Below are 27,310 nucleotides of genomic sequence, written 5' to 3'. Positions count from 1 at the left end.
TATAGCATCATTCTATCGGCAACACAAGCCACATATGACCTACATTACAACGATGCAAATTTTCAACGAAAAAAGTAGTTTCAAAGTGTTACAAATAATAGATTCGCTACCCGCAAACGCAACCAGTCTGTTGATAAACAGTCAAATTTGCTCGGAGCGGAAAACAGAAGCAGTGCGTGTTGTGCTACTTTATTCTCTACATTTCAATGAAGTGTGGTTACAAATGGTAATGGCAAAGTTATAGTACTGTGAATATAAGATGATGTTCGCAGTCAAAGCCTAAGTATTTTGTATATTTTGATGGGATAACTATTAGCAGTACAGAAAAAAAGGATTTGAGGTGTAGGGCTGTTAAAATGAATATACTTAATGAAATTCAGCACTTTCGAATCTTAAAGGCACAACATTAAATTCTTTCCAACAGTGGAGAAACATTAGTCCAATAAAACAAAAACAACATTTTAGATTTATGTATAAGCCAACATGATCTACGCAATAAACACACACAAAAATGATTACACACGCTACTTTTCAGCTTGACCGCACCTAAAATGTTCTATGTACACCCGTTGCCCTTCTTTCCCGGTCTAAGAGATAGCAGCGACAGCCAGAGGCACACCACGGTTCGGTTCATATGGACTCTTTCTCTCCACCATGGTAATACAATCCAGGATTGGGCAAACACTAAGACACAATGTACATCCAGTACAGGTGTCTTGCACCATCGGCAAATGAGTGACTGGGTCAAATGTAATGGCCTGGTAGCCGGAATCATTGCAAGCCATGTAGCATTTACCTGAAGCAAAATAAATATTAGCAATACGGTACAATGTGAGTTTTATATTTATTTAAACTTGTATAGTTCACCAGAAACTATACTCTGATTATGGAAGCCACGAAAAGTCAATTTCAACTAAATGAATGGTGGGGTGGGGGGAATGGGACACTTTTTTATCCTACTTGGTAGTAAACAAGGAACATTCAAAGAAATTTTAAAACCGTATACCCACGACTCCCATAAACCATTGTTTATTGTTTAAAACACAATCAGGATATTTAAAAAGTATGTGCTAAAGGTGTCCGTATGCTATGCTATACTTTCTTCAACACCACTGACTGTTGTGTAACTTGTGTTATTGAATGATACCACAGCGTCGCAAAGAACTTACCACAATTAATACACATCTCTGGGTCGATGAGTGCTTGTACTTGTTGTTTATTATCAAGGTCGCCGTAGGTTCCTATTTGAGGCAATGCAGCACCAACTACGTCACGAACCTGAGAAAATGATCCAAATAAATACACAAATACGTAAAACTAATATGTTTACAATATAATGTAAAATTCCACACATTAGATGTTCGTGTTTTTAAATCTACATAAAAGCTGTACTTGTCTTTATAATTACAGCGGCGCTGTATGTTGTGTTTATATGGGTTTACTGCCAGAAGTATACCTCAATGTGCATTATAAAAATTATAAAAAGTTAACGAATAGCGACGAACGAGTGATTGACTGGTGTTATGCCGCTGTGGACGTGAGAAAGGGAACATAATACAAATAATGGGCTTCCGCTTTTCAGCCTACAATACCCAGCAATAATCACACGTATTATTGCCAACGATTGAAGGCCGTGAGAAAACATCGCAATGCGGCCAAATGACGTCATTGCTCTACCAGGCTTTGACGAACTGTCGAAACGAACGTTGGGTTTCAATGTATGGGACGCCCATCAAGTAAGTTTAGCACATTCGAAGCATTTTTATCAACAGACATACACCTAAAAACGCACATAAACAGAAAAATTAATAATTTTTATGAAATATTGTAATTTAAAACTGTAAATCTGTTTTCTAATTGTTTTTTTTAGCAATGAATCCCCGGAAATATTAAATTGTTAACATCTTCATGTAGCGGCCTACCGTGGGAATGGGTTTCGTAGGAACATAGATTGGCCTTTGTTTTGGAGGTGCAGCATGTTCAGCTACCAGGTTGGTTTCAATCTTAATCTTGGCAGCTATGGCAGCTCTTTCATTGCGGTATGGACCAAAGTTGGGCAAGTCCTGTAAAAAACGTTCGGTAGTTTGGTTTGCTGTTTACGGTTGATGTTCGCCTTTTCTTTTGTTTAAGGGACAGTTAAAGAGTACTTACTAAAAGCTTATTATTTGTAGGTTATGATACAGTGTATATATAGATTGTGTTGCACTAGCATGTTTGTTCGTTTGTAAAAGTTTTAAAATGATTTTAAATATTAAAACATTCAGTTTAAAATCGGTTATCCAAAACCATAGCTGTCAGTTTTTCAAGAAGGTATTGGTAGTGTAGTGGGATGGTGAACATTATATCTTACTTTTCCAATAACGTCGGCCAGCTTAATGACTCTTTTGCCAAGTTGGTGACTTGGTGTTGGTTGACTTTGACCGTCCCAGTTTTTCACTTCGTTCAATGAACGCATGTAGAGAAGTGTCTTCAATCCGCTCAGATAATCATCAATCAGTGTGAAATCCTGGTTCTGAACTGCACTGCAAACCTGGTTGGAAAAAATATTCAGCTCTTAAATCACTAGCAGTAACGATATAACATTAAAGCATAAACGCATGCTATAGCTGGGCCTGTGTAATATAAAACTACTTTTAATTCCTGTAACATATATGCTACTAAGTGACAATACGGCCGACACTTGGAATTATAGGAAAGGTTATTTGGGCAAGGTTAAACATCTCATTCTGCTCACACCACACGCATCACTGAAAACCTTACCGTCACCAGATATATTAGCGTATATTGTATTGAAATATTTTTAGTAGGTGCACACGCTTTACATATTCATATACCATGGAATCTATGTTTCGGTTTTATAAGAAGGTACCCCTAAAACCTCTTAACCACAATACGAGTTTTCAAATTAAAGAACCGTCCTCTCAAAATACACAAATAAACCCAAAATTGTTATATACCTGTAAGACTGACGCCCCTGCATGCAGATATTGTAAGCCAGCTTCCGCAGAATCAATTCCACCAGTTGCTAAGACAGGGAACCCAGGAAATGCTCTTGATATGGCAGAAACTGCTTTCAAAGCAATTGGTCGTATCGCATTACCTACAAACATTAGTACAAAATTGTCAGTATTGCAGCAGCTCTATACAAAATGGTAGACCTATACCGAAGTTTTTCGCGAAAAACACAGTACAGTAGATTAATAGTTCACAAAAGATTCTGAATTAGCAGCCATTTTATCTTTTTGTTGAAAACAACCAGCATTGGGGCGTAATGTGACGGTCAAGTTCACGTTAAGTGAGTTGCATCAAGTTTATTATTGTTGTCGTGCTGTATCAATACTTCCGCATGTACCAAGTACAGCGTTTATATGGACTATTTACCATTGAAGGAATGCGTACAATACACACCGTTAAGCTTGAGCGCGCAAGAAGTTAAGCCTAAATCAAATGTTTGGGTTCGTTACGAAGCTTAACCGCTTCAGTTCCACAGCCGTACCAGGGATAAGCAAACTTTTGCGGCTTCCAGTACAAAGAACTCACCAGACACTCCACCGTATGTTGTTCTGTGTTGCTTTCCAATGGCGGGCCAAGCGGTGGAGTCTCCTCGCAAACCCATCAACCCAGACACTGTGTTCGTAGCAGTAACTCCGTCAGCACCACCTGTGATACAGAACGGTCGTATAACATAAAGTTTTGTATATCCACACTACCCATGCAAACTTATAAAGTAAAGGCAACCAGACTCGGTAACGTACAGGAGGTACAGTTTATAGTTTCCGTATTTTGTGAAACAGAATAGATGACATCATTAGTACATAGAATCATTGGCAGTGATGTTGTTCGATAGTCGACTGGTTTACAAAACACTAATAATTATTTCACAACCTTAAAACCAAACATATCACAATTAAACCATAAATCAAACAATTACTGAAAGATACGTTACACTGCCAAACTGTAAAACCTTTGGCATCGGTTACCCTCGTATATCTTTGCTAGTTCTTTTTACTGCAGTTAAGGACCAAAAACACGAATAAATAGATACAAAAACGTAATCCAAAGCGTTAATTGATCTTACCATCTTTAGCAGCCTCTGCGATGGTTACAATATTAGTAACATTCGGTGTCAACTTTGCAAAGAAAGGTATTTTGACAGCAGCACGAACCCACTTGCAAATCTCGATCACCAACTTAGGGTCTTGACCGCATGCGAGGCCCATGCCCCTTTCACCCATGCCATGAGGACAAGACAGGTTTAATTCAAGAGCATCTGCGCCTGCATCCTGTTGTTTAACGTGATATTATCGAGTTTGGTTAACTCATTTTACAACTGTTATTTCGTTATAACTTGTAAGTATGCTTTGTTTTCGAAAAAAGTAGTGTGGGGGAAGATGGAACACCTATTAATTTTATCTCGTCCCATTTAGTAGTAAACAAAGAATTATAAAACCGTATCCTCATGACTCCTATAGACAGATGTTAATTGTTTAAAACACGATCAGAATATTTGGATAGTATGTGCTGAAGGTGTTCCAGTTTCCCCCACCCTATACTATATATAAATTCAAAAATGCGTTCTTTGATGTAATGATGGAAGTAAAAAAGTGGGATGTTTATAACCATTACACTTGGTGTAATAAAGTTTTATACTTAGGTTTTGTACTTGTGGACGATCCAACGTTAAACTCGATAAACCATTGATCAGAGAGGTGGTTTTATTTTCACAACTTACACAAAGGCGCTAAATATATTGGAAAAGCGGTTTCGATTTGGAAACAAAAGAGTTTTTTAAATCCCACTGATTAAAAGTAGTTGACTGATTGTTTCATTTATTGCATAGTTTCTTACACCACCTCCCACAGTAGCTTCATTTTTCTACTGATTAAAAACAGCAGTATTGATATTCACTATATATAGTACCTCTGACATTTTTGCGAGCTCCGTCCAGTCATTTCTGTTGAAGGCGCACATTATGCTGGCAATCACTATCTAAAATGGCGGTAGGTTAAAATATATTTACTTGTTACAAGGTTCTTAATAGGTGTCATGTATTAGTTTGTTTATTTATTCATAATTCACACCATCCTTTGTAAGTCTAGTACCTTCTATACAAAAGTTAGTACTTTAGACTATACTCGTATAAGATTTAAATAATAAAACATGTAACTATAGTTTAGTTTAATAATCCGTCATGTTAACACACGACAAAATGCGAGGCCGCGATTAAACAAAACTGACATAAGTTATACACCGCGTAAAGCGTACAACGAAAATGTCAGATATTCGAAAACAAAGTCGTAAAACTTTATTGGCTGTTTTGGAACTATTTCGTGGAGTGTGCGTACGATGATCTTGCCTTTATTTTACAGCATTCAGTCAATACAACGCAGCACTTGAAGCTGTAAAGATGCAGGCGGATCCGCGCACGCCATATATAAAGCAGGCTTTCCTGTTTAAATACGACCCTGGATTCGAACTCGGTATTATCTAGTGTGTTTGACACAAAACACAATTTTCAGAGCGGAGTTAGACTGGTGATAGCGCCCGGTAGCGGCAAGCCTTTGTTCATCAGCATACATGAAGCAATGGTGAGATACATGTTGCTGTTGGGCAAAGACTTTTCGCGTAAAACGAGCAGAAGGATTCTATACTCCGCTTCAATTTACTACAATAGAGACCGAGTTGGGCGTATACCCTTTGAGTTTACATAATATATGCACAAAGGTGCAGCTCTAAACATACGGTATTAAAGGTTAACCGCAGCTTTTGCTTTCTTGTGCTTCTTAATCTAGCCCACCCAAACTTCACCTTTTCTGGGAAGTCCCGCTTCAATTCAGTGACGCTCCTACACCAGTATGTGCATGTCTTCTCACTGATAAGTTCGATGTTTAGAAATGATCCTTGTCCGGGACCAAACATGTGTCCGGATGTTGTGCCTCTTACTATCCTGGGTGACACGTTTGTAACTATATCCTGGAACGAAAAAGATGTCGGATTACATTCTGTGCGAAAAGATAATCTTTTTTTAGTAACATACATAGTGGTTTTAGGCGCTTTTCGTAATAATATTAATAATTAAGCATTCGGTCACTGAATGTGGCGCGTTAAATACAGTGCTTCATGCGCTGAATTAACCTTTACTTTGTAAACGCAGCAAACGTTCGACGAGTCAAGTTTAGCCACATCAGATATTCGTAAGTTTAATTTATTAATAAATTAGATTTGTTTTCTCAGTCGATACTCTCCGGTATCCAGCAGACAATATTTAACAACCATAACTTATGTTTTATTCTGTGTGGAAACGCTGCCATTAAATGCTTTACTGCCATGCAGGTGTTTGTAGGCGGAATCACATAGGTTTTCAACGCGTAGGTAAACCAATGGCAGTGAAAAATTGATTTTTAACCCAGACGACAGTGTTGATGTATGAGACATCGTGAACAGCTTAGACATGCTCACACTGCGGTTGTCAAATGTATTGATTTCTAATCACTGACTTTATTGCAGGCTTACAGGAAGATTACTGATTGCGTAATATGTTCGCAGAAGTCCTGTACGTATAGATCGACTATTTTCGTATATGTGACAACGATCTTGTTTCATATACTGAGCTTTTAAACGTTTTAAAAAATCTATCGCACTATGAACTTTCATGCGACTACATGTTGTTGGCGACCACACGTTGAGCAACACTGTTCAGAATCACAAGCATTTCGAGATTATGATGAGCTTAACCGGCCAAATGCCTTATCTGATTTATGATAGTGAAAACGACCACCATGAATAAAGGCGGTTTACTGTCGATTCAATTACGGCCAAGTTCAAATGCTTGTGGATTATACTTTCAACCACGAGGTCGTGACTTGTGTTGAACTCAACATACCTTCTGCAGGGAGTAAGTCTTGGTAAGTGCGAATCCCCAACCCGCTTCGAACGCGCGCCGTATCATCGCAGAAGTAGTGGTCGGTGGGGCACTGGCAAGCCCAAACGGGTTCGGGAACTTAAGACCGCAGACCTCTATGCTGACGTCGACCGCGTCAATCGGTGTGAAAAATTTTGGCAATGCAGGCTCGTGTGGCAAGGTAAGACCTCCGAGACTCTAGACAATAACAAATATATTTAAAGCTTCTGTTGTATTGATTACACATGAGAATACTTCAAGTTTCATATACATTCCACAGCTGAAGCTCAAGCTATTAAATTCTAGTCATTAAATGAAGTTTTAAACATTGATTACCTTTTCTTATAGGGGTGGTCCATGAATCCTTACAAGTGTCAACACGTGTATAACACATAACTCTTTTAGAGTATTACAATAACCTCACCTGAAGATAACGGTGCACGAACCACGACGCAGTTTTTCCATCGTTCACAGATTCGACAGTAGTGTTGGCCACCCCGGCTACGTCGCCCCCGAAAAACACCCAGGGTTCACTCGAGCCCCCGGTCGATGGGTCAACCTCGGGGAATCCCCACTTGTTGAACTTGACCGGTGACAAGGCAGACTTGACTGTGGAGAGATAAAGTCGCATTGAGCATAAACTGATTTGACCAAGACCTCCATTTTGTTTAGGGAAATAAAATCACTTTTTACACACAGACGCTCTAATTTTAACCAGAATATAGAAACACAATCGTCAGAGGTATCTGGACATAAAATATGCAAAAAATTGGGTAGGTTTATCTAAGGAAAAAAATAAACTACTTCGTTTCGACTTTGTCTATCTCGTCTATTCTCTCGTTTTCAAACATCAAGTCATTCTATTAGAACCCTGACAAAATACTTCATTAATATTTCACTGGGGTATGACAACTTGGCTTGGAAACTTTAACTTGTCGTGAAGGTACAAAGCTGCCAAAACAGCTAATCTGTTATAAAGGCATGGGTCCAATTTCTCACGGAGAACTCACTGAAAGAGCGCATACGGTACCAGACACACTGTCTGAAACGATAGGTCTGCACACCGCCGAGTTTCAATAGACTGGGACAAAAGAAATAAGAAAACCGCCAAACTATTGATAGGATTTGCTGCTTCGAATTATACGCGGGTTGCGTAAACGGAAATTAGTTTCAAGGTTATACCTGCCTACGCAGTCTTTTGAATAAAATATGACAACATTTCATAATTGCTGTTTGGACAACTCATACACCGTCATGCGTTTCGGTAATTATAATTAGAGCACTCATTAACGATTCGTACAGTCATTTGGACCATTATCGGGCGTCGCGAGCATGGGCGTAATTTTGAGCCCTGCTGTTTACGACGTTCGTGGAGCGATCGCGTGATAATGACGTCACACGCTACACATGTGGCTTTGACATAGCGAGAGTGAGAGGGGGTGAGAGGAGAGTGGGAGAAAGAGCAAGAGGAAAGGAATACTCACAAGTTGGCTTGGGGGTCAAATGGGGTCTTAAAACAACTCACTACGTATAATTCTAGAAGCTTCTGTGGTTTGTATATCCATACACCGAACACAGGTCGCATAATTGTGGCGGAGATGGGTATTTCCAGCGAAATATGTCACGCTCAGCCAACAAAACCTCTCGAGGAAACAGAAAAGCGAAATCAAATTATGAAAGTCAGGCTGTGATTCGTGGCTCCTGGCCCACGCAATCCCCATAACAACCATTACGTAATCAAATGGCTTGTGGATAATCAGTCTCACTTTTTGGATACGTTTTAAAACCCCCCAAAACACGATTTTTTTATGAATAAGAAACGATTTAAGGCGTCGTAAGGTTTATAGTAAATGGCGCGGTGTCGAGGACAATACAACCGGTATCTTTTAAGGTTACTTGATACTTTCAAAGGTGGAACAAGACTCTTTGGGTTAAAGTACATAATCTAAGCTTGCCGGTTGTACCATTGAAGCGGAATTTTAAAATGTTACGTTACTGACAACAAGCAATCAGTGGTCGTTTTGGGACAATGCGCGTAGTTAAGCACTGTTTAAATTAGCATATGTGACAGATCGACCGTGACAAGCCTCTAACAATCAGCTTGAAGCTTGCTGTGTTTGCTTATCCGAACGAGTAACGCCAAAATGCCGGAGCGATGTCGTCACACTTGTTTTCGCGGAGTAGAACGAAAAATAAACTACGTTAGCTGACCATTACGCTGGGCATGTCTTGTGCCTATATATTATAGTTGGCTCGCTGCCAGCGATAAACGCGAGTTTCATGGATGAATCACATGCTATAGCTATAACTGATCTAAAAACATCTTTACTTACGCCACTATTTTAAAATATCTCTCTATTTAAAAACTACAGTAGTGGCCATTACGAACTAATGCCTAATTTTAGCCAGCCACTCCTGCCAGTAAACAAGCGAGTTACAGATAATCGGCCATGGCCGTACCCGTTAAAGAATAGCGAGGCGTTTAAATTGGCTAGCATCACAATCTCGATCGTGTAGGCGAGGTTTTTATTTCAGGTAACAAGGTCTATTGTTTGACTGTCAAAGCAAGTTCAACCTGGTTCATATACATCCCAACACACAGGCAATCGACTCGACCGACTAAGCCCTATCTGCATGCATACTAAGGATCGATAAATGGCATTGAGCCGACCGTAGTGGCTCGGGTCACCCAGGGACAAGCGGTAATGAATAAGTAATATACGACTAGTACAATGTTTTCGCGGACTGCGACTGGGAAACGAGCAGGTGGTTTTTTAACAAGTCAAGCTTTGAGCGGTTTAAAAAACTCGTACTTTTAAAAAAACGTTTTGGGTTTCATTTTGTCGTACAAACATAAAACGATATCCTTCAAATTAATTCTAACTTGTATTTTCTCTGTTTATACTTAATACCTGTTTTACACTGTCCTCACGAATTCAGTATTCTGCATAAAATAACAAACTATTTCATTACATAGCTAACTCTACGCAATAACCTGTTTTAATGTTGGTACTGAACTGCTGTTCTGTCGACGGTAAAGCACTGACGAAAACCCTGTGAAAAATCGTTCGTACGTGAAGTGGCTCTGCGTCATTTGACGTCATCGACGAATGAAAAAGGGAAGCGACCTTGCCCGGATCAGTATAGGCTGCGGATTACTGGAGTGGATTTGAGCTGGCAGGTCGTCACAGCAGCCGCAGGTCAATGTGACAGAGGTACGGCTGGCACAGTAAACCGATCTGCTCGAACCGCATGCCCCACTATACGGTTACATAACAATAGAGTTATGACGTGTTACATAAGTCCCGGATCGCTACTGCGCACACCCTGGCCTACAGTGCGACCATCAACAGCGGTAAAAGTTGATACAATAACGGCAGTATTCGTTACGTCACGGCTAAATTTGAGGCTAACGCATTGCGCTTTGAAACAGAGACCCTTTCAATGGATCCTGGGGCTCTACTGCAGCGCGCGACAGTACAAATTGTCCCGTAAATACCAAACCAGGCCATGCACTATAATCGAGTATACATGGTTCTCGCATTACAATTATAGGATGTACTTTACGCTACCTCCTTTAACTTACCGACCCATTTTTATCGTGTACACCAAAGTATGTTTAAAATAGGCAACCACACAGCTAATTTGAGTCGAAATTAAACGATTTCAACAAAAAAAATACCTTTTTCGTCGGACAAAGTAGAACCGAACGCCGAAATGACGTAATCAGCTTTGAGACGAACGATTTGTTCCTTGTCCTCCGTCCAACTTCCGTCCTCCTCTTGCTCAGTGCGACAGAACCTCATCCCAGTTATCCTGCCTCCTGCTCCAACCTCCACTTCCAATGGGGAGTGGAAAGGCATAAGTTCGCATTTTTCCTCCCGAGCAAGGTCCATCTAAAAACAAGAGCACGTTAAAGTTTTCAATTTTTTAAATTCGAAACATATAATTTAGATAGCAAATACATATTTAATACAATTAAACATACGAGTTATACATGTTTCTGAAAACCTCACAATAATGAATTTTGATCAAACGGTAGTTTCAAACCTAAAATCATTGTCGGTGCATATTTATAGTTTCCACTTCAAAGTCGCATCAGGTCAATTATTATTTTTAATACAGCTCTTTAACGCGTGATTAGACAATGTTCACGTATCTATGGCATGTGAATTAACCCCAGTTACGTGAAAACATCGTTTCGGTTCCGCTGACGAAAGATTTTTTGTCTGGTTTATAGTATATACCGTTAAAAGCATTCGCTGGAACTGCTAATGGTTTTGGCCTTGTATACATCGGGAAATAAGTACAATTCTCCCGTTCGTATAAAGCCACGCAGAACAATTCAAGTTAAACGCAACCGCCAAGGCACGTTTTCTATTTTCAATAAACGAAGCTTGTACTGTATACCAGACATGACTTATGTCTACGACAATATAACTTAAAACTTATTATAGTCGGCCTATATTAATTATCTGAAACATTTAAAACTATAAGCGAATACGTTTACAAACTCAAGGCAAAGTATTTAATATATTTAAGTTAATATTACCATGTAACCATATAACTCACCGTAAAGCGGGGTTACAGAACCAGCCAATAAACATATTGCCACTAAACTAATATCTCGAAAACACTTTACTGTTATACACATACTTATACAGGACTACCACGCTAGTTGGTACCGTGGTCGCCGTTTCGTAGCTGATTAAACCGCTTCGGTCGCCCCGGCTTATAACCGCGCTGGTAGCGGAAAACGGAGCTGGCATAAGCGCAAAGTTCGCTCGTGGAAACGTCCGATCTTCGCCCTCGGCCGCTCTGCATAGACCGGTCATATATGTGACTGACAATACATATCATCTTTGCTGTTAAACGCTGTCTGTGTTTCTGGTAAATTTCCTGCGGCGGCCAATTCGAGCAATGGGAAATTATCTTTTCACGCATCCCACGGCGGTTAGTTGGACAAAACGGACGCAAATAATTATGTACAGCATGTGTTGTCTATCCAAGGCATTACAGAGCTTATATACATCTCCTGCTGTCGCATGGAAAAACTACAAAGACAAAACAGGGAGGATATAATGTGCTATATGTATGGCTTAATTCGACATTGAAGTGTTTTATCATTTCGTTGTTTTACCACAGCAGGCGTTTGAACGCTCATATAGCAAATTGGTTAAATGCAGCTGGCAGCTATACCGATTACACAAACCTAAACGATTCTTTTGTTATTCATTTCATACGGGACTTCGGTCGCGCATATTTGTTCGATTGAGCTTCGCTGTGATGAATTGAAAATCAACAAATCCGTTTTTAATGCTTAGTTTAACTTTGGTCTCGCCGGTCCGGATGTAATGCATAGAAAATATAAAGGCAACTGAACAATCAGACTGTATAAGGCAATTTGAGCTTCGGCCAATTCCGCTGAACAAAGTCGAAGCTCATATATTGCACAAACACTAAAGTTCACAAAATCTACCAATTGTGTTTAAAAATTACGATTTAAACATTTTATGCACGAACTACAACGCGACGGATTAAATGAATGGCGTTTATACTTACCATCACGTGGCGGGACATCGACATTGGTTATAAGTAAACATGACTGTCTTTTTTCATATATCTTGCATCTTCCTGCGAGTTACCATGTATGCCACTTTCTGGGTGTTTTTTTATGTATATGGCTGACATTTTTGGGGGTATATTACCAAATAGACTGTTGGATATATATGACCTTTGAGTTTTCGTTGCTGTATCTTTTATTTGGAGCGCTCGGGTTTCGGGTTTATTATCTTAATACGTGTGTGTTAAAAGGTCCCTAAACAACACATTGCTATAATCTTGCCCTATTTTTTTAAGCGAAATTTTTAATCTTCAGCCCAAAGAGAAAGCCAACCGCGCAAAACATTACAGCTCAGGTCGAGTACATAACATCCCCTGCTCGCCCCAAAGTAAATACATGGTACCTACCTCTTCCGGTACTGCTCTCACGTGGTTAAAGCCTTTTCGGAAAACGACAAACACTCTCTTAGCACCACATCTTAGTGCTGAAGTAGCACAGTCGAACGCCGTGTCACCTGCGCCCAATACGATCACTTTGGCGTTTCTCATGTTGGGCAGAGTGCTTGTGGAACAGTTGCACATTCCTACGAAATAATATTATATAGTAGGGTGGGGAAGATGGGACACCTTATGCACATAATATTCAAATATCCTAATCGTGTTTTAAACAGTTAACAACGGTCTATGGGAGTCGTGAGGATACGACGTTTATACCGTTGTTAATTGATTAAAAAACGATTAGGATTTCTGGATATTATGTGCTAAAGGTGTCCCGTCTTTCCCACCCCACTATACTTTGAAGCAGAAGTTATTAAACTGCATCCGTCACATTAGATCCACTTTACAAAACGTACAAACCCACAATATAAATGTTTGTGATTAACATTTATTAGTTGTGAGATGTCCTCCAGATTAAGAACCCTTGGCACTTAATGAATAGGCCGCATATACAGTTTAACCACAATAATCCATGCATTTAGAGAACACGCATTCAGCCCGAAAGTTAGACATTTATGAAACTATTAAAAGCACACTGACTTTGTTTTGAGGAAAACTCTTTTTAGAAAAACCATGCAGCAAGAAAACCTATGCGTATTCTTTTCGATAGTGAAGACCACAAGCTTCGATATATACACACCTGGTTTCGATGCTCTCGCAACAAGTGGTAAGAAACCCTTAGACGTGTAAAATCCCTGGTCTTGAGTCAATTCTTTAAAGGCAGGAATCCGCTTTGGTTCTGGATTCCCAATTCCGACGAAAACTGCGGCGAAACCGTCTTTTTTTAACGATTCCAAATCCATTCCATCGTCCCCCAATCCCTTGCCCAGCTTAACCTGTATAATGCGGTTTGTGGTTAATATTAGTCTGGTAATAAAGAGGTTGTGGTCATTTGTGAGAAAGTATCATATCGATTATTCAATGTATTCCCAATAATAGATTAATAATTGGTAAATAACGATTCGTATAAATTGGGGAGCCACTAATTAGAAAGAAACTGTTTTAAGTAATTTGTGTAAGCTTGGCGCTGTGAGAACTAATCTTCAAGGTAATATTTATGGTTGTTTTTTAAAGACCAGAGCTTCCAGAAGTGAAGGATAATTCAGCCTGTACAAAATTTGCTTTTCTACAATCTGATTTAAAATGTTTTGCAACAAAAACCTGAAATATTTAGTGAGGTTCCGTATTTCGCTGTAATTCGAGTGAAATGATGCGCTTCACATAATACAAACTACTTGGTAAATCTTATTGACCATATGCCTATACTTGCTCTATCGAATTTAAAATATGCCAGCAATGCTCCAAATAATAATAGTTATAACAGTAAAAAGTAATTTGCCAAACTAGGTATGCATATAGTACTATGGGGTAAGATGGGATACCGTCAGCAACCAAATCCCATATTTCCCGAACGTGTTTTTAACGTCGTGGAGTGAGTCGTGCAGCTACAGCTAATTTTATCAATATTTTTGTTTACTACCAAATGGGACGAAAAAAAACATAAAACCATGTCCCATATTTCCCGAACCTACCATATTTGAAGCTACGTCAGTATGTCCTCACCTTAACGCCAAGATCTTGCATAAGCTGAACCTCGAAGTGAACAACATCGTACGGAAGCCGAAACTGGGGGATTTCCGAAGTGCTGTCAACAGCATTGTGTAATTTACATTATGTTGTTTTGGTTAAGTTTCTATACAAAATATAACAGTGGTTGAAAGTTATATACAGCATCTCTCTATAGTCATTAGTTGGTATACCTGTCAAATACCGAAGAAAAAATAGCGTCTTGACAAATTAGGATAAAAAATTAAAATATAGTATAGGATGAGGGGGAGACGGGACACTTTTATAGCACATAATATCCAAATATCGTGTTTTAAACAATTAACAACGGTTAATGGTCCTTTGTTTACCACTAAATGGGACGAGAAAATAGAGTGAAAAGGTGTCCCATCTTCCCCACCCTACTGTCTGATTGGCTGTCAAAGCGATACATCCTTGTCAATTGCTTGTACGGAACAAAATGCTCTTTCCCCATATAAAATATATAATACCTGGTCACTGAAGGTACTGTGGAAAATGAACACGTTAAGCTGTATAAAAATAGCTCTCCTTACACTTGCACAGACACAAAACATTTTAAGACAAAAGTATGGGTACTGATTTCTTTCTATTTTTCTCGCGCATTCCTCTCTTAAAGACGTCAAGAAAAAAGCTGTTATTTTCACCAAACACCAATGTAGTGATTCATCAGGGAATTTCAAACTCACCGGTTAGATGAGTCACGTGTTTCGCTATATATGAAGTGTTTTCAGATGTCACACAAAGACAGGAATATTATTACATTGACGTTATTTTTTTAAACAACTTTTATACGCCCACGCGAAGTTTTGAACAAACCGCAATGTAAAATGCGCAGAAAGAACAAATGGCATGAGATCAAATAGAGATACGAGTATGACTAAGCAACACGTGGCCAGGTCGTTTTATCATTCTTTAACGGAAGCGACCTTCCTTTGGCAAAGTATGGAGAAACGGTTTGCTGTGACGGCTATTCTCGTGACTAACTCAAGTCAAGCGTATCCGGAAACGCAATGTTTGAAATTCTTGCACCAGGCTATAATCCGCAACAATTTCATGACCGGTAAAACCTTAGACAAGAGGATTACGCGAGACATGGCCGGTGTTTAAAGAGCGAAGGGTGTTTTTAAGCTGAAATTCTTTTGCCAGATCCTACTCCAGGATTTGGCGACGTGTATTGGATGTTAACGGAAGGGCGCCAAGTTTTAAGTGACGAACGTGAGCTATCGAAGCTGAGATTGTCCTAACTGTGTGCTTAGCAAAACCACTCGGTAAACAAGCTTCGACAATACCCGGGGTCAAATGGATTCTAGCAGTCGGCGTGATCCATCAACAAACGTTCCGGTAGGCAGGTCATTCATTTCCACACCTTGGCGTGTCGATTACCCTCGGAGATCAAACGGCAAGATGAAAATTCCTGCGGATTGCGCCGACCGTAGGTTAACACTCACAGCTTAACACTATATAGCTTCTTAATAAAGTTTGTCGTCATGCTATTTGCCTTGTGGTAATTTCTAAAATGCAAGACGTGTAGGGCCACACAATGCGAGACGTACAATGTGCGAAATACCACACTGTTTTTAAAATAAAACGAATAGAATACTAAGAATCTTCTCGACACTCAGATTTAGTGAAAACTACGAACGATATGACGTCATAAACTCATAATGAAACCAATGATGGCGTCTTCAGTGTTACTTCCATAAATACAACAATACAACTTTCACATAACGTGGGTTGGGGTAAATTAGGGCATATTTTTAAAAAATAGTAGCACACGATGAATATTTAGTAGAGTGGGGGAGATGGGACACCTTTCTTTCTATTTTCTCATCCCAAAAGACTTCCATAGACCGTTGCTGATTGTTTAAAACACGATGAGGATGTTCATATAATATGTGCTAAAGGTATCCCGTCTTCCCTGACCCTACTATGTATGTAATTTTATAACCGTATTTTCACGACTGTAAAATAGTGTTGATTAATGTAAAATTTAAGTAATAATGGATGTTATGCCGTGCTAAAGATATCCATTTGACTACCCCACAGTACTTTATAACTCAAACACCACTAACGGTTTTTGTAGGCATCGAAATTTAAACTATTTGGTTTCTAGGCATAAAAATACAAAACAAATCAACAAGATTGTAAACATATCATCTGTTTTGTTCGCACTTTACGAGAGTTTGTTCAGCAGATTTATAATATTCGCAATAAAGTATAACGCGTGCGCTCTTAAACCCAACACACACACCACACACCTTACGATTGAGCTCACCGCCTTTGAAATTACCTTTTTTCTAATGCGAAATTACGAACTAAGCAATCAGAACTTGAAGCTGTAGTCTTAAATTTTTACCTGTACTAGAAATGTCTTCCTAAACTCGATTTTACTGGTTTTTCTAAAACACGGAAGGACCAAGTAGTCTATCTGTGGCCTATACTCTATTGTTAAGCAAGAACAAAGACAAAAACATTTGTTTCTGAGCAACAATACAACATGCTTCTATAGAAACTTATGACGATGGTTTAGCTACATGGAAATATGGAGAATTTACAAAACCATATTTTCACATGAGCAAGTACTGAACCAAAGTTAATCTTCCCGCGACAGATATCTCCTTTGACGATATTTTCTTGGAACCGTGGACCAGGGTCACAATAACATCGTTACGTAGTGAGCGAGGAGAGCAGGGTTCGAAAATAGTTAAAATATGCGCAGATGTCTCACGGTGTCTGCGAGACAATCTCTTTCCTCGGATCAGCTCGTTATCTTTACTTATAGCAATTTTAGGATCTAAGTAATGTTTGCTCGCCCATTCCGTAAGTAAAGTACATTCTGATCGCTAGCCAAGGTTTACATGACACACGTACGTCATTCCCTTCGCTTCGCCCGGGCAACACAAGGCAAGCCGCAAATCAGACGATACGTCTGGACCGCGCCACTTCACCATGTCTGTCGATTCCCACACACCTCTGTGAACAGAGGCCCGCGTTCTATTCACTCGCTGTTCCTAAACTACCAAGTCTAGTATGTAAATCAATAAATCTTCCTTACATGCTCAAGTGCTAAGTCATTCACAAATAACCGTACAACGTTCAAGGGCCCTTCGCCGCACATCACTAAATGTGATGGAGCATCCTATGTTTAAAACACCATATATATACACCAGTTGTATGCGGTTTCGGGAATTAGCAGTTCCTGAAAATTACGGCACGAATGCGACTGATTCTCGCGGTTGCTTGTTCAAGAGATTACGATTAGCAGGAAGGGTTAGAATGTCGACCACTAACGGAATTACGTGATACACTTGGTATTGGTAGCAGGCGCCTTTTAAATACCACACGCCCGTTTGTAATTTCTTGTGGAACCAGTACAGTAGTATACTATGGATTACGCATTAATAACGTCTTGCGGGTAACAATGGGTTACTACATAGGTAAGCATATGGCATGGAATTTCTATAAAATATTTCAAACAACAACAACACCTGAGATGTTTATGGGAAGAAATGGAAATCCTGTTTTCGCAAATTAGATCAAGACCATTTGTTTAGGCGGAAAAATGTTATGAACAAAAACAAACGCACTACTATGTGTGTAAACAGAACTAACTGGAATCTTTAATCTAAGTTTAAGTTTAATATCGTCGCTAAGTAGAATTCATAGGGATTCAAATTACCGCGAAAAGAGTACATAGATTCATATAAAACTGTTCGGTGAAAATTGCTAAAAAAAGTTAAATAACATTGTCCGAGATCTATGGAAACTATCTTATTTTTTTCTGTAACCACTAAACAAAAAATCTGGTTTACAAGACAGTGTAAACATGTATACGAAAAAACTATCTTTCGAAAAGTAACATACCTCAGCCCACCAACGTAATCCTTCTTTTCGAAGATAGTCAGATCATTGTAACCAAGCCTTGCCAGGAAAGTAGCGCAACTGATGCTGGCAGGACCGCAACCGAACAAAGCGATCTTGGAGCGATATGTAGAAGGAAGGTCCTCCAATGCTCCCATGCTTGGGTCTCGTATTTGGGGAATACCCATATTTTTAAAGACCTGCGAGATAATGGTGTTGCAGTTTATGGATGTTTACGAAACAATAACAAAATATAGAAGTAAATGGATTGACATCACTTATTTCGGTACAATCTAATGTTTATACTCTTCAAAACTGAAAATAAAAAGAAATTAGACGTATCTGGAACGCATTATTTCAATACAGCAAAAATAGTTTTTCGGCGAAAAATAGTTTTTGACAATTCTTGCTTGAACCTATATATACCCCAGCGTTAGTTTCTATTTTATATTACGAACTCGGGGGCTATACGGTCATACAATTCTGTAAATGTTTTTTGTTTACTTTCAAATGGGACGAGAAAAGAGAATAAAAACACGTCCCATTTTACCCCATTCTATTATATATTCGTTGTTATTTCGGGCTCTGATAAACGAACCCAAACTGTACAGCAGCATAACGAATAATCATAGCAATTGCAAATATGGCAGTTGTACCACGAACCGTTCTGGTTGATTCGAAACGCAAAGATCGAGACAGGAAGTTCTTCCGCGGGAGAAAATGTCACCTTACGTCGGAAGAATATATTTCTGTCCCGGGCAAGTGAAACGGAATTTTAAACAAAGGTTTGGACGAGTCGTTTCATGGCGACGCGCGAATAAACCGCACCAGACGGGGGTAGGGACGTGACGGAACGACAAGCCTATTTAAGGTTGCAAAAGGGGATATGAAATGCCTTTAACTGTGGGCTAACTACAGAGACATTGAAATAGTCGTTATAATACATACCACCATGGTTGGACTGTTAAAAGGATTACAGACTATTTTGGAACGCTTAGGTCAAGGTCCACAGCGGTGAAATACGGCTAACGATTCTCGCAGATACAGCGGCTGTTTGAACTTGTTTGACACACGTGAAATGACGGAGCCATCAGTAAATGTTATTTCACCAACAAGAGGTTTGATGCAGCCGCTGTATTTTATCAGTGAAATCAGTGCTTTATTGGCAATGGAAGATCAGATGAAGAGGTTCGTTTGATATGATTAAACTATATGGTAGGGCGGGGAAAGATGCGACAACTTTTTATTCTCTACTTTTCTCAAACAGCAAACAATTAATTGTTTAAAACATGATTAGATTATTTGGATAGTATGTGCTAAAGATGTTCCGTCTTCCCCTATCCTACTATACCATTTGCTAGAAACAATATACGAATTGGCTATAATTAACTCGTAAAACCTGTTTTTCTTGGCAGAAATGTGAAATGCCATTCGGATAATTCTGTTTACAATTGAACAGCTGTAACCCAATAGCAAATATCTATGTTTTAATGCAGAATCAAGTCTGCATCGTCCACAAATAGTTCAAAGTTACGTATACACAGATCACGATTATATCAGTTTATCACAAAGCTGTAAGGTTTTCTAAAGTAGGCCTTGGTTGCCTATGGTAATTTAGCTTTGCTCTGCGGTGACACCTAACGAGATATTGTAAAGAGACAAACCAACGCACACTAGCGACAAAGGGTAGAGTTAGTGACTATATTAAACTGAATGGTGAACCATAAAAAACAAACGCACAACATATATTGCATTGATACAAGCATCGTTTTATGCACATTAGTACTTTTGAACATTCTAGACCCAGTTATAACTTTTATTTAAACATACCAGGCTCGAAAACCAATACATGTCGAAAATGTTTGCATTCACAGTCTCTGTAATGTTTAGTAGTATAAATAGAAATGTCTGATATGTGTGTAAAGTAATTAACCTGCAAATTTCAACACAAACTTCTCATGTACCCTCACAGCAATTACAAATATCACAGCAGCAATGAAACCAAGACAAACAGTCGCATTTCGTTTTGTTCTAACTTAACTAAAGGAGCTTGAGTGCTTATCTAAAATAACAAGCCGTGTATAATGTAATTGTAGATGAATGTATACGTGGTACGTTATTAGAGCTCATATGTGGGTGTAATACGTCGATCAATATAAAGTATTTAATTGGGTTTTCAGTTTAAAAACTATAAACAAAAAAATCAAACCGACCTTATTTTTCCGATAAAGACTTTTTACGTCATTATGAAGCGGTTCTAATTCTTAATTCATTCTCTTATTATCTCCTGGCTATTTTTTTGTATAAAAAAGTATTTTTGTAATAACACGGTTCACGGAGACTGAGTTAATTTTGAGCGAACAACATTTATTCCCAAAGAAGTCAAGTTTAATCATTTAGTCTTTTAACCCATAGAAGCATTCAAATAAGTGTTTAGGCTTACAAAATAGCGCTTCACATTTTAACCTTTGCAGCACATACAGCTTAAGCAAAGTCAATACAAAATATCCTGAAGGGACGCTTAACAATAATCACTGTTTCTCACCAACCTCGGTTGCAAATTGCTGCAATCCACCAATATTAATAGGTCCCTCTTCTGTCCCGTACAAGTTGCAGCCACCTACACACAAGTCGCTGGTGGGACACACCATACCACAAGTTAAACCAAGGGGGTTGTCCGACAGAATAGCTTTCGCTGACCCGTAGAAGTTCTGGGAAATACAAAATAAAGACATTAAGTGCTACTACATACGATGCAAACAAAATCAGGTCCCATTGTAACGATGTAATAAAAATATATGCATTTCTATTTGGTAAACAACTAGTATCAATATAGTACCTTATTCTAGTAGAAGGGGTTTTGTCCTAGAATAAGTAATAAATCAACTTCCTAATCACGAAACATATAGTAGGGTGGGGGGCACACGGGGAACCTTTAGCAGGTAATATCCTGGTCGTGTATTAAACAAATACCATTGATCTATAAGAGTCGTGAGGATACGGTTTTATGTTGTTTGAATGTTCTTTATTTACTACCAAATGGGACGGAAAGTATACTGAAAAGGTGTTCCATCTTCCCCACTTACTATATTACAGTTCGAAGATGGGTTGATTTGCAAAACAGATTATGTGTACGAAAATTATGAAATAAATATCTTTATATGAATATGACTCTTCTTACATGAGTTAGAAACAAACATACGAAGGCGCTTACAAAATTACACAAAAATAAACAATCCATTTTGTATCGTTTTTTTTGTAAAACATAATTATGAAGCATAATGCATATAAACCAACCTTATTCGCAATGCTAGTTATAAACGATTTAATATCGAGCTGAGTGGGACAACTCTTCTGACAAGGAGCATCGGCGCATTTTAAACACCTGTGTGTAATGGTGAAAATCAATGTTTTAATGCTGGTTTAATATAATTCCTTATGTAATTAATACAATTGCAAAACGTTTATACGCTTGCATTTGGTCATTGAATGCATGTGATTTAAAACGTTTTAACTTTATAGACACATACGTTAGGGTGTACACAGTTAAAGGAGAAAAGGAGACTTTCTTTAAAATAATGCAAATGTGTTTCCAATAAAGGCGCAGTATACATATTCTATAAAAATAAAGAGTAAATAATTTTATGTAGTTTAACCTGGCAGCTTCTCTAAGAGCACCACGCTCGCTAAGAGTCGTGTGCTTGATGTCATCAAAGTTTTTCTCGAGCGGCTTGCATGACTGCAAAAAGTAAACACATGTGAAATACGTTACATATAAGTACACATGTCAAACTTTCGAAGAAGTTTGGCAGAATTTCTGCAGAATGTGTCGGTGTTAAATAAATGAGATGAGGTCATATAATCAAGCTGAGACATATAGTGCTGACGAAGCTTTATTTGTCATGCTGTATTAAGGTGTTATTATATGTTTTAATGACGCCATACACGAAACTTTACGATGTAGCGTGGAAATAATCATATATTTAATGTGTTTCGAAGAGTCAAAGAAGCGTTTTATATTTCGGAGTGGTTTGTGGTTTGACGCAACGTATTTTGCAACTACAGTATAGTATTTGCGGTCACATAATTATGTGAAGCTACAACACCTTAGGCAAAATTTTGAAGATGCTGACAAAGGCCACGCGGGTCATGTATTAAACCCTTCGCAACATTACATTCATTTAACATAGGCGGAACTCACCGAACAATCCTTGTCCGCATTTCGCTTCCAGTGCTTTTTATTCTTCTTGGTTACGGCTGTTGAGATAAGATTGGCATGAGGTTTGATCCTCGGATTCAGAGAGAGAATATTCTGTAAAAAGGAAATATTAGAATATATACCAACACACTATGCATATTCACATCCTTACTTGAGTTACACACTCATTAAATGATGCCTAATTGTGAGTGTAGAGTATTTCCCTTCAGCTCAGCTTGTGGTGTTTATGTTTTGATAGTTTAACATAACGTTTATAAATTGTGAGAATTGGTACTTTTTAATTTGACATTTTTTTAGTTTTATTACATTTTTCTAACATAGTTGTGTCCCGATGCAACTTCCCATTTTCAACAAACAAACAAATTTAAAGGGTATTGTTTCTTTATTTCATCGATGCGTTCACACCAATTTAAATATTCAATACCTTTAAAACGTTTTCAGTAAACAGCGAAGTGGAATGTATTTTATTGGAAATGCCTTACTAATTCCTCACGAGTCGTAAGCGCGAAAATACGTGTTATTTCAACGCCTCGTCATTTTAACCAATCGTATTCACAGACAAAGCATCTGTTATCTATATGTGGATTTATAGTAACTCGATGACGACATTCGTTCCACTCTGTCGGTTCGCGTCAAAAACCAATTAAGCAAACGACACGCGTTAATATAAAGTTCCAGAAAAACATTTTAGATTAACCAACGGGAATTCATCGAACACGTGTCCAAATTATTCAATTAAACCCGCGAGTAATTATGGACAACAAAACCTCTAGCCTGGGCGCCAGAGTTAATGATTCACCAAGGTGGTTGAATCCCTGGGCAAGTTCTGTAGAGTCTCGAACTAAGTCAACATCGTATCACTCAAACCATATGACAAAAATCTTACCGTGCGATGTTTTGTTTCTATGCTCACTCTTTAGATATATATGTTTAAATATTACCCTTAACTGTAGAATAATTTCTATAAGGCACATACCTCGATGTCCGGAAGGTCTTTGCTGAGGTCATGTAGAGGCATGGTTTATGCTGATCAAATATTCCACTGTTTACACAGATTATATATAAAGAACACCTAAAAGCAAGAAGAATAAGCAACCTAACAATAGTATAAAATCTGTAACACGCAGTAGTGAAAGACTTCCGCAACTGACGAGCATAACAAAGCGTTACAGACTTTAATGAAGTCCGCGTGCCCCATTGCACGCGTGGAGACGCAACCCTCTTGTTTGGCGACGAACGGTTTACGCGAAGTCACGTTTCCTTCCTTCTGACGTCATATGATGAATCATCATACGCTTGACTATTCATGCGTAGTCACCATGGAGACGTAGCTTGACGAAGGTACGCATCGTCGTCGAATATGAGTTTACAAGGAGCTTATGCGCTATATGGGCACAAAATATTCTAATTTAGCAGAAATGATTTGCACATCATTTGTATTCTATTTGTTTGTATAAAGGACGTTTTAAAGAAAAATGCTGCTACTAAAAACTGTAGGTATAACATTTTTAGATTATATCCAATGTATACATTTCTAGGTTGAGCGTTTTGTGGCTGATTTATAATGATATTGGATAGCTAGTGTTGCCTACACACTGATGCATTAGGTGCCTAAAGTATACGGCACCTGCGTACTTTTGTTTTTGAATTATACATTATACCAATAAATGCCATGGCAACCAAGTTATTCGAAGGATCACCATTTGGAACACAAACAGCAAGGTATAATTTCAATAAAACCACTACATTAGTTCCATATTGTATACACTTATGGGTGCTAGTGAAGAATCTTTCCCCACCTTATTTGCTAACCACTAACTCCTAGAACCACAAACTCCTAACCCCTATAAACCACCAACTATAACCATCAACACCTAACCCCCTAACCACCAACCACTAATACTTTCCACCAGCCTATTCTGCTATGTACTGTCGGAAGATTCCGTGGTATAGTGGCTAGTGCGCCTACTTATGACCCATAGGTAATTGTTTAAATTTATAAAACTATGTTAGTATAGATACTTCTGTACTGTTACTTAAAAAGTGTTTTGATTACTAAATTAAGCAATCATTAAGAAGTTCATTATTTTTATGAAGCAAAGATTTCATATTAAATGGTTATCGTTTTAAACATTTCAACTATTTTTAATGAAATATGTACAGTTATTAGATGCAACTAGCAAAGAAGTTATAGTAGTTTCCTTTATTTGCTAAACTATATTTCCTAATGCAGGTAAAGGAATGTAATCACTATTTTTGTCAATTACAAACACATTACATATGCTTACATTTAAATCTTTTGTTTAAATTAAATCCTCCCTTTAATAGTATCGTATTACAATTAAATATGCCAGCATGCTTTCTTTGAATTTAAATTCACAAACTATGCTGGACACAATGAGATGTATAATGTTGCTTGAAACAGTAGAACATAAACGTTTGTTTTGTTTCATGTTTTTTTTCCTAGAAAACAATGCAGTGACATAGTATTATCCAATTTGTTGAGTCTTTTGTTTATTCATGGACCGTTGAAATAAATAGTTTAAATATTAAAAAATTGAATTAGCTTAAAATACGGATATATGGTTCAGTTATGTTTTTAGGAAAGTCTTATAATTTAGTTTATACACTACTACTAGCATTTGCTTTTTAAGACATATTATGCATTTTTTCTTATTTGTTAATCAACCTTTTAAAAATGTGTCTAATTTGATTATGTCTTCTTTTAATCTAATATAGCCTAGTCATTCTAATTTATTTCTTGTGCAGATTTGATGTATCAGGTGTTCATCCACAGAGCAAAGTGCCTGGAACTTTCACTCAAGTTCCCTATTGTAAAAAATCTACCGATGAACTGAAGAGAAAGTAAGATAAATAAGACTGTGTTTATTGCATGAAGTATGACTGTAATTCCAATTTAGCAATTACAGATCAGTGTAATATTGCAGTATCCTGACAGCTGGCATGGCTACATAATTAGCCTAGAAATTAGCTGACAGATGCATTTGCATATGAAAACCTGGATAATATTACATGGAGTCTACATTTTTTGCAGGTCTAACTAATTTTATTTTTATGATAACACCAAACAAACTTTTAATTTTTAACTCAATTTAAAAGAAATAATATGATGAATATTTAATTAGACTTGCTCCTGGGACTTACTATGTGGATGTTGGAGGTTTCAATGAACAAGCTGTTGGAGAGCGAGCAGATGGTCCTGGATGGAAGAGATCATATGAGACGATGAGGATGGCTCAGATTCCTCATCTTCTGTATAGGTGACGACTGATAGGTTTTAGGTGTCCTGAATGGTCTGGCCTACATCCCAGATTTCCTTAATATAGTAAAAAGGTCTGTGTAAAAAATATTGGATTTGTATTTTTGTAAAACGTATGTGTGACTGACACTAATGGGTTGTCCAACCATACAAAAAAAGCACAAAACAAAATCAGACAATACAAAATACGTAATAATTGGTAAGCGGCAATAGGTGTATGATACAGAACACACATGTGTTATAACGAGTTACCGACTGTAACTGACCATGGGATAAATAATTGTCATCTCATTCAAATATGAGAATAGCCTAAGAGACAATTTATGTTCCCACAGGGAGCAATGGATGAAGAAAAAGGAGCAAAAAAGAAAGTTAGGACCTGGTAAATATAATGTGAATAAGTTGGACTTCATTGATGCTTTGGAGAAGAAACCTTCGAGCACGAGGGGCATCTGCTCGACCAGGGATCAGAGGTTTAGGAAGAAATTTTCTGTGAGTTTTATTTTTATATTATGTTTAACTTTGTGGGAACTAATTAGATAGCATAGGCTGTGCTGTGTACTTTGCACTATATGTGTTTGTTACATCGGTTTTATGTTGGAGTTATATTTATAATTGAAATTTAACAGCAAACTAGTGTTGTATGTACAGACATCTTACAATATATGATAAGTGAAAAACAAATTACATGTCATTGTTTTAACCCAGTGGTTATTAATGGGTTCTTGTAATAACAACAATAATCCATACAGTTACATATGTGGTAACTTGTAAGTACACACGGATTGTATAAAAAAATGTGTTATTAGCAAATTTAGTTGCCCTGCCATGCATAGATAAATAACTGTCAATCATTTAACTTGCTTATAAAGAAAAGTGTACAGAATATAAACTTACGCAGACTGACTTGCCTGGACCTGGAACTTATGGAAAGGGTGGTGTGCCAGCTGCTTTAAAAGAAGAGAGACAAGCTCAATCTGCTAGTATTGTAGGAATGCTTGATGCTGGTAAAATATTGTAAATTATATCCAGGAATGTTGTATTAGAAGTAATTACCAATTGGCAGGTATATTATTTAACTCATTTAATATATCAGCTCGGAATAATTTTTTCAAAAAATTCTAAATTGTTTTTATGTATATATAAACTGTAATTTTAAACAGCAATAGTAAATAAATGTATGGCTTACTTAGCTCTTAGCTGTAGCATATTTTTCACTCTAAGGTTTTTATGTTATTGATGAATGTATGTAATGAATGAATGTATGTAACTTACTTTATCCTCGCGTGGCTGGAAAACGACAGTCGTTATAACACGGGTTTAACACCTCGTGCCAGCTTACGAGTTACCAAGTATGTTACTTTGTGGGTGATTATTTTTTTTGGATTTTTTTTTTTTTCAT

The 27,310-nt window shown here is 37.9% G+C and overlaps 2 protein-coding genes and 2 non-coding genes across 4 annotated transcripts in view; 1 reads left to right on the top strand and 3 right to left on the bottom strand.

Annotated features, from left to right (window-relative positions):
* Nucleotides 1-170: 170 nt before the first annotated feature.
* Nucleotides 171-23,760, bottom strand: LOC100175681 (dihydropyrimidine dehydrogenase [NADP(+)]). The gene is made up of 21 exons (XM_002130767.5): nucleotides 23,605-23,760; nucleotides 22,611-22,721; nucleotides 22,066-22,148; nucleotides 21,707-21,794; nucleotides 20,959-21,120; nucleotides 18,413-18,609; nucleotides 14,525-14,606; nucleotides 13,602-13,797; nucleotides 12,872-13,047; nucleotides 10,584-10,797; nucleotides 7,326-7,510; nucleotides 6,884-7,099; nucleotides 5,809-5,973; nucleotides 4,921-4,989; nucleotides 4,079-4,283; nucleotides 3,541-3,660; nucleotides 2,958-3,100; nucleotides 2,351-2,530; nucleotides 1,923-2,063; nucleotides 1,170-1,278; nucleotides 171-796 (listed from the first exon to the last, which is right to left on the bottom strand). The coding sequence occupies exons 1-21, from the start codon at nucleotides 23,644-23,646 to the stop codon at nucleotides 588-590; spliced, it is 3,093 nt and encodes a 1,030-aa protein (XP_002130803.1). The 5' UTR covers nucleotides 23,647-23,760; the 3' UTR covers nucleotides 171-587.
* Nucleotides 5,354-5,416, bottom strand: mir4062 (microRNA 4062). Its single transcript, NR_034455.1, has one exon. It is a non-coding gene; the product is annotated as a microRNA 4062 (primary transcript).
* On the bottom strand, nucleotides 5,555-5,620 carry mir4068 (microRNA 4068). Its single transcript, NR_034461.1, has one exon. It is a non-coding gene; the product is annotated as a microRNA 4068 (primary transcript).
* Nucleotides 23,761-24,166: 406 nt separating the features above from the next.
* Nucleotides 24,167-27,310, top strand: part of LOC100182803 (lymphocyte expansion molecule-like) — a 3,710-nt gene continuing 566 nt past the window's right edge. The window contains exons 1-5 of the mRNA XM_018812140.2: nucleotides 24,167-24,350; nucleotides 25,398-25,493; nucleotides 25,775-25,909; nucleotides 26,244-26,400; nucleotides 26,810-26,917. Of these exons, the coding sequence (XP_018667685.1) occupies nucleotides 24,301-24,350; nucleotides 25,398-25,493; nucleotides 25,775-25,909; nucleotides 26,244-26,400; nucleotides 26,810-26,917 (546 nt within the window). The 5' untranslated portion in view covers nucleotides 24,167-24,300. The remainder of the gene's footprint in view (nucleotides 24,351-25,397; nucleotides 25,494-25,774; nucleotides 25,910-26,243; nucleotides 26,401-26,809; nucleotides 26,918-27,310) is intronic.

Source organism: Ciona intestinalis, chromosome 5 (genome assembly GCF_000224145.3).
Source record: "Ciona intestinalis chromosome 5, KH, whole genome shotgun sequence".
Classification (NCBI taxonomy): Eukaryota; Metazoa; Chordata; class Ascidiacea; order Phlebobranchia; family Cionidae; genus Ciona; species Ciona intestinalis.
This window is presented reverse-complemented; position numbering and strand designations above follow the sequence as displayed.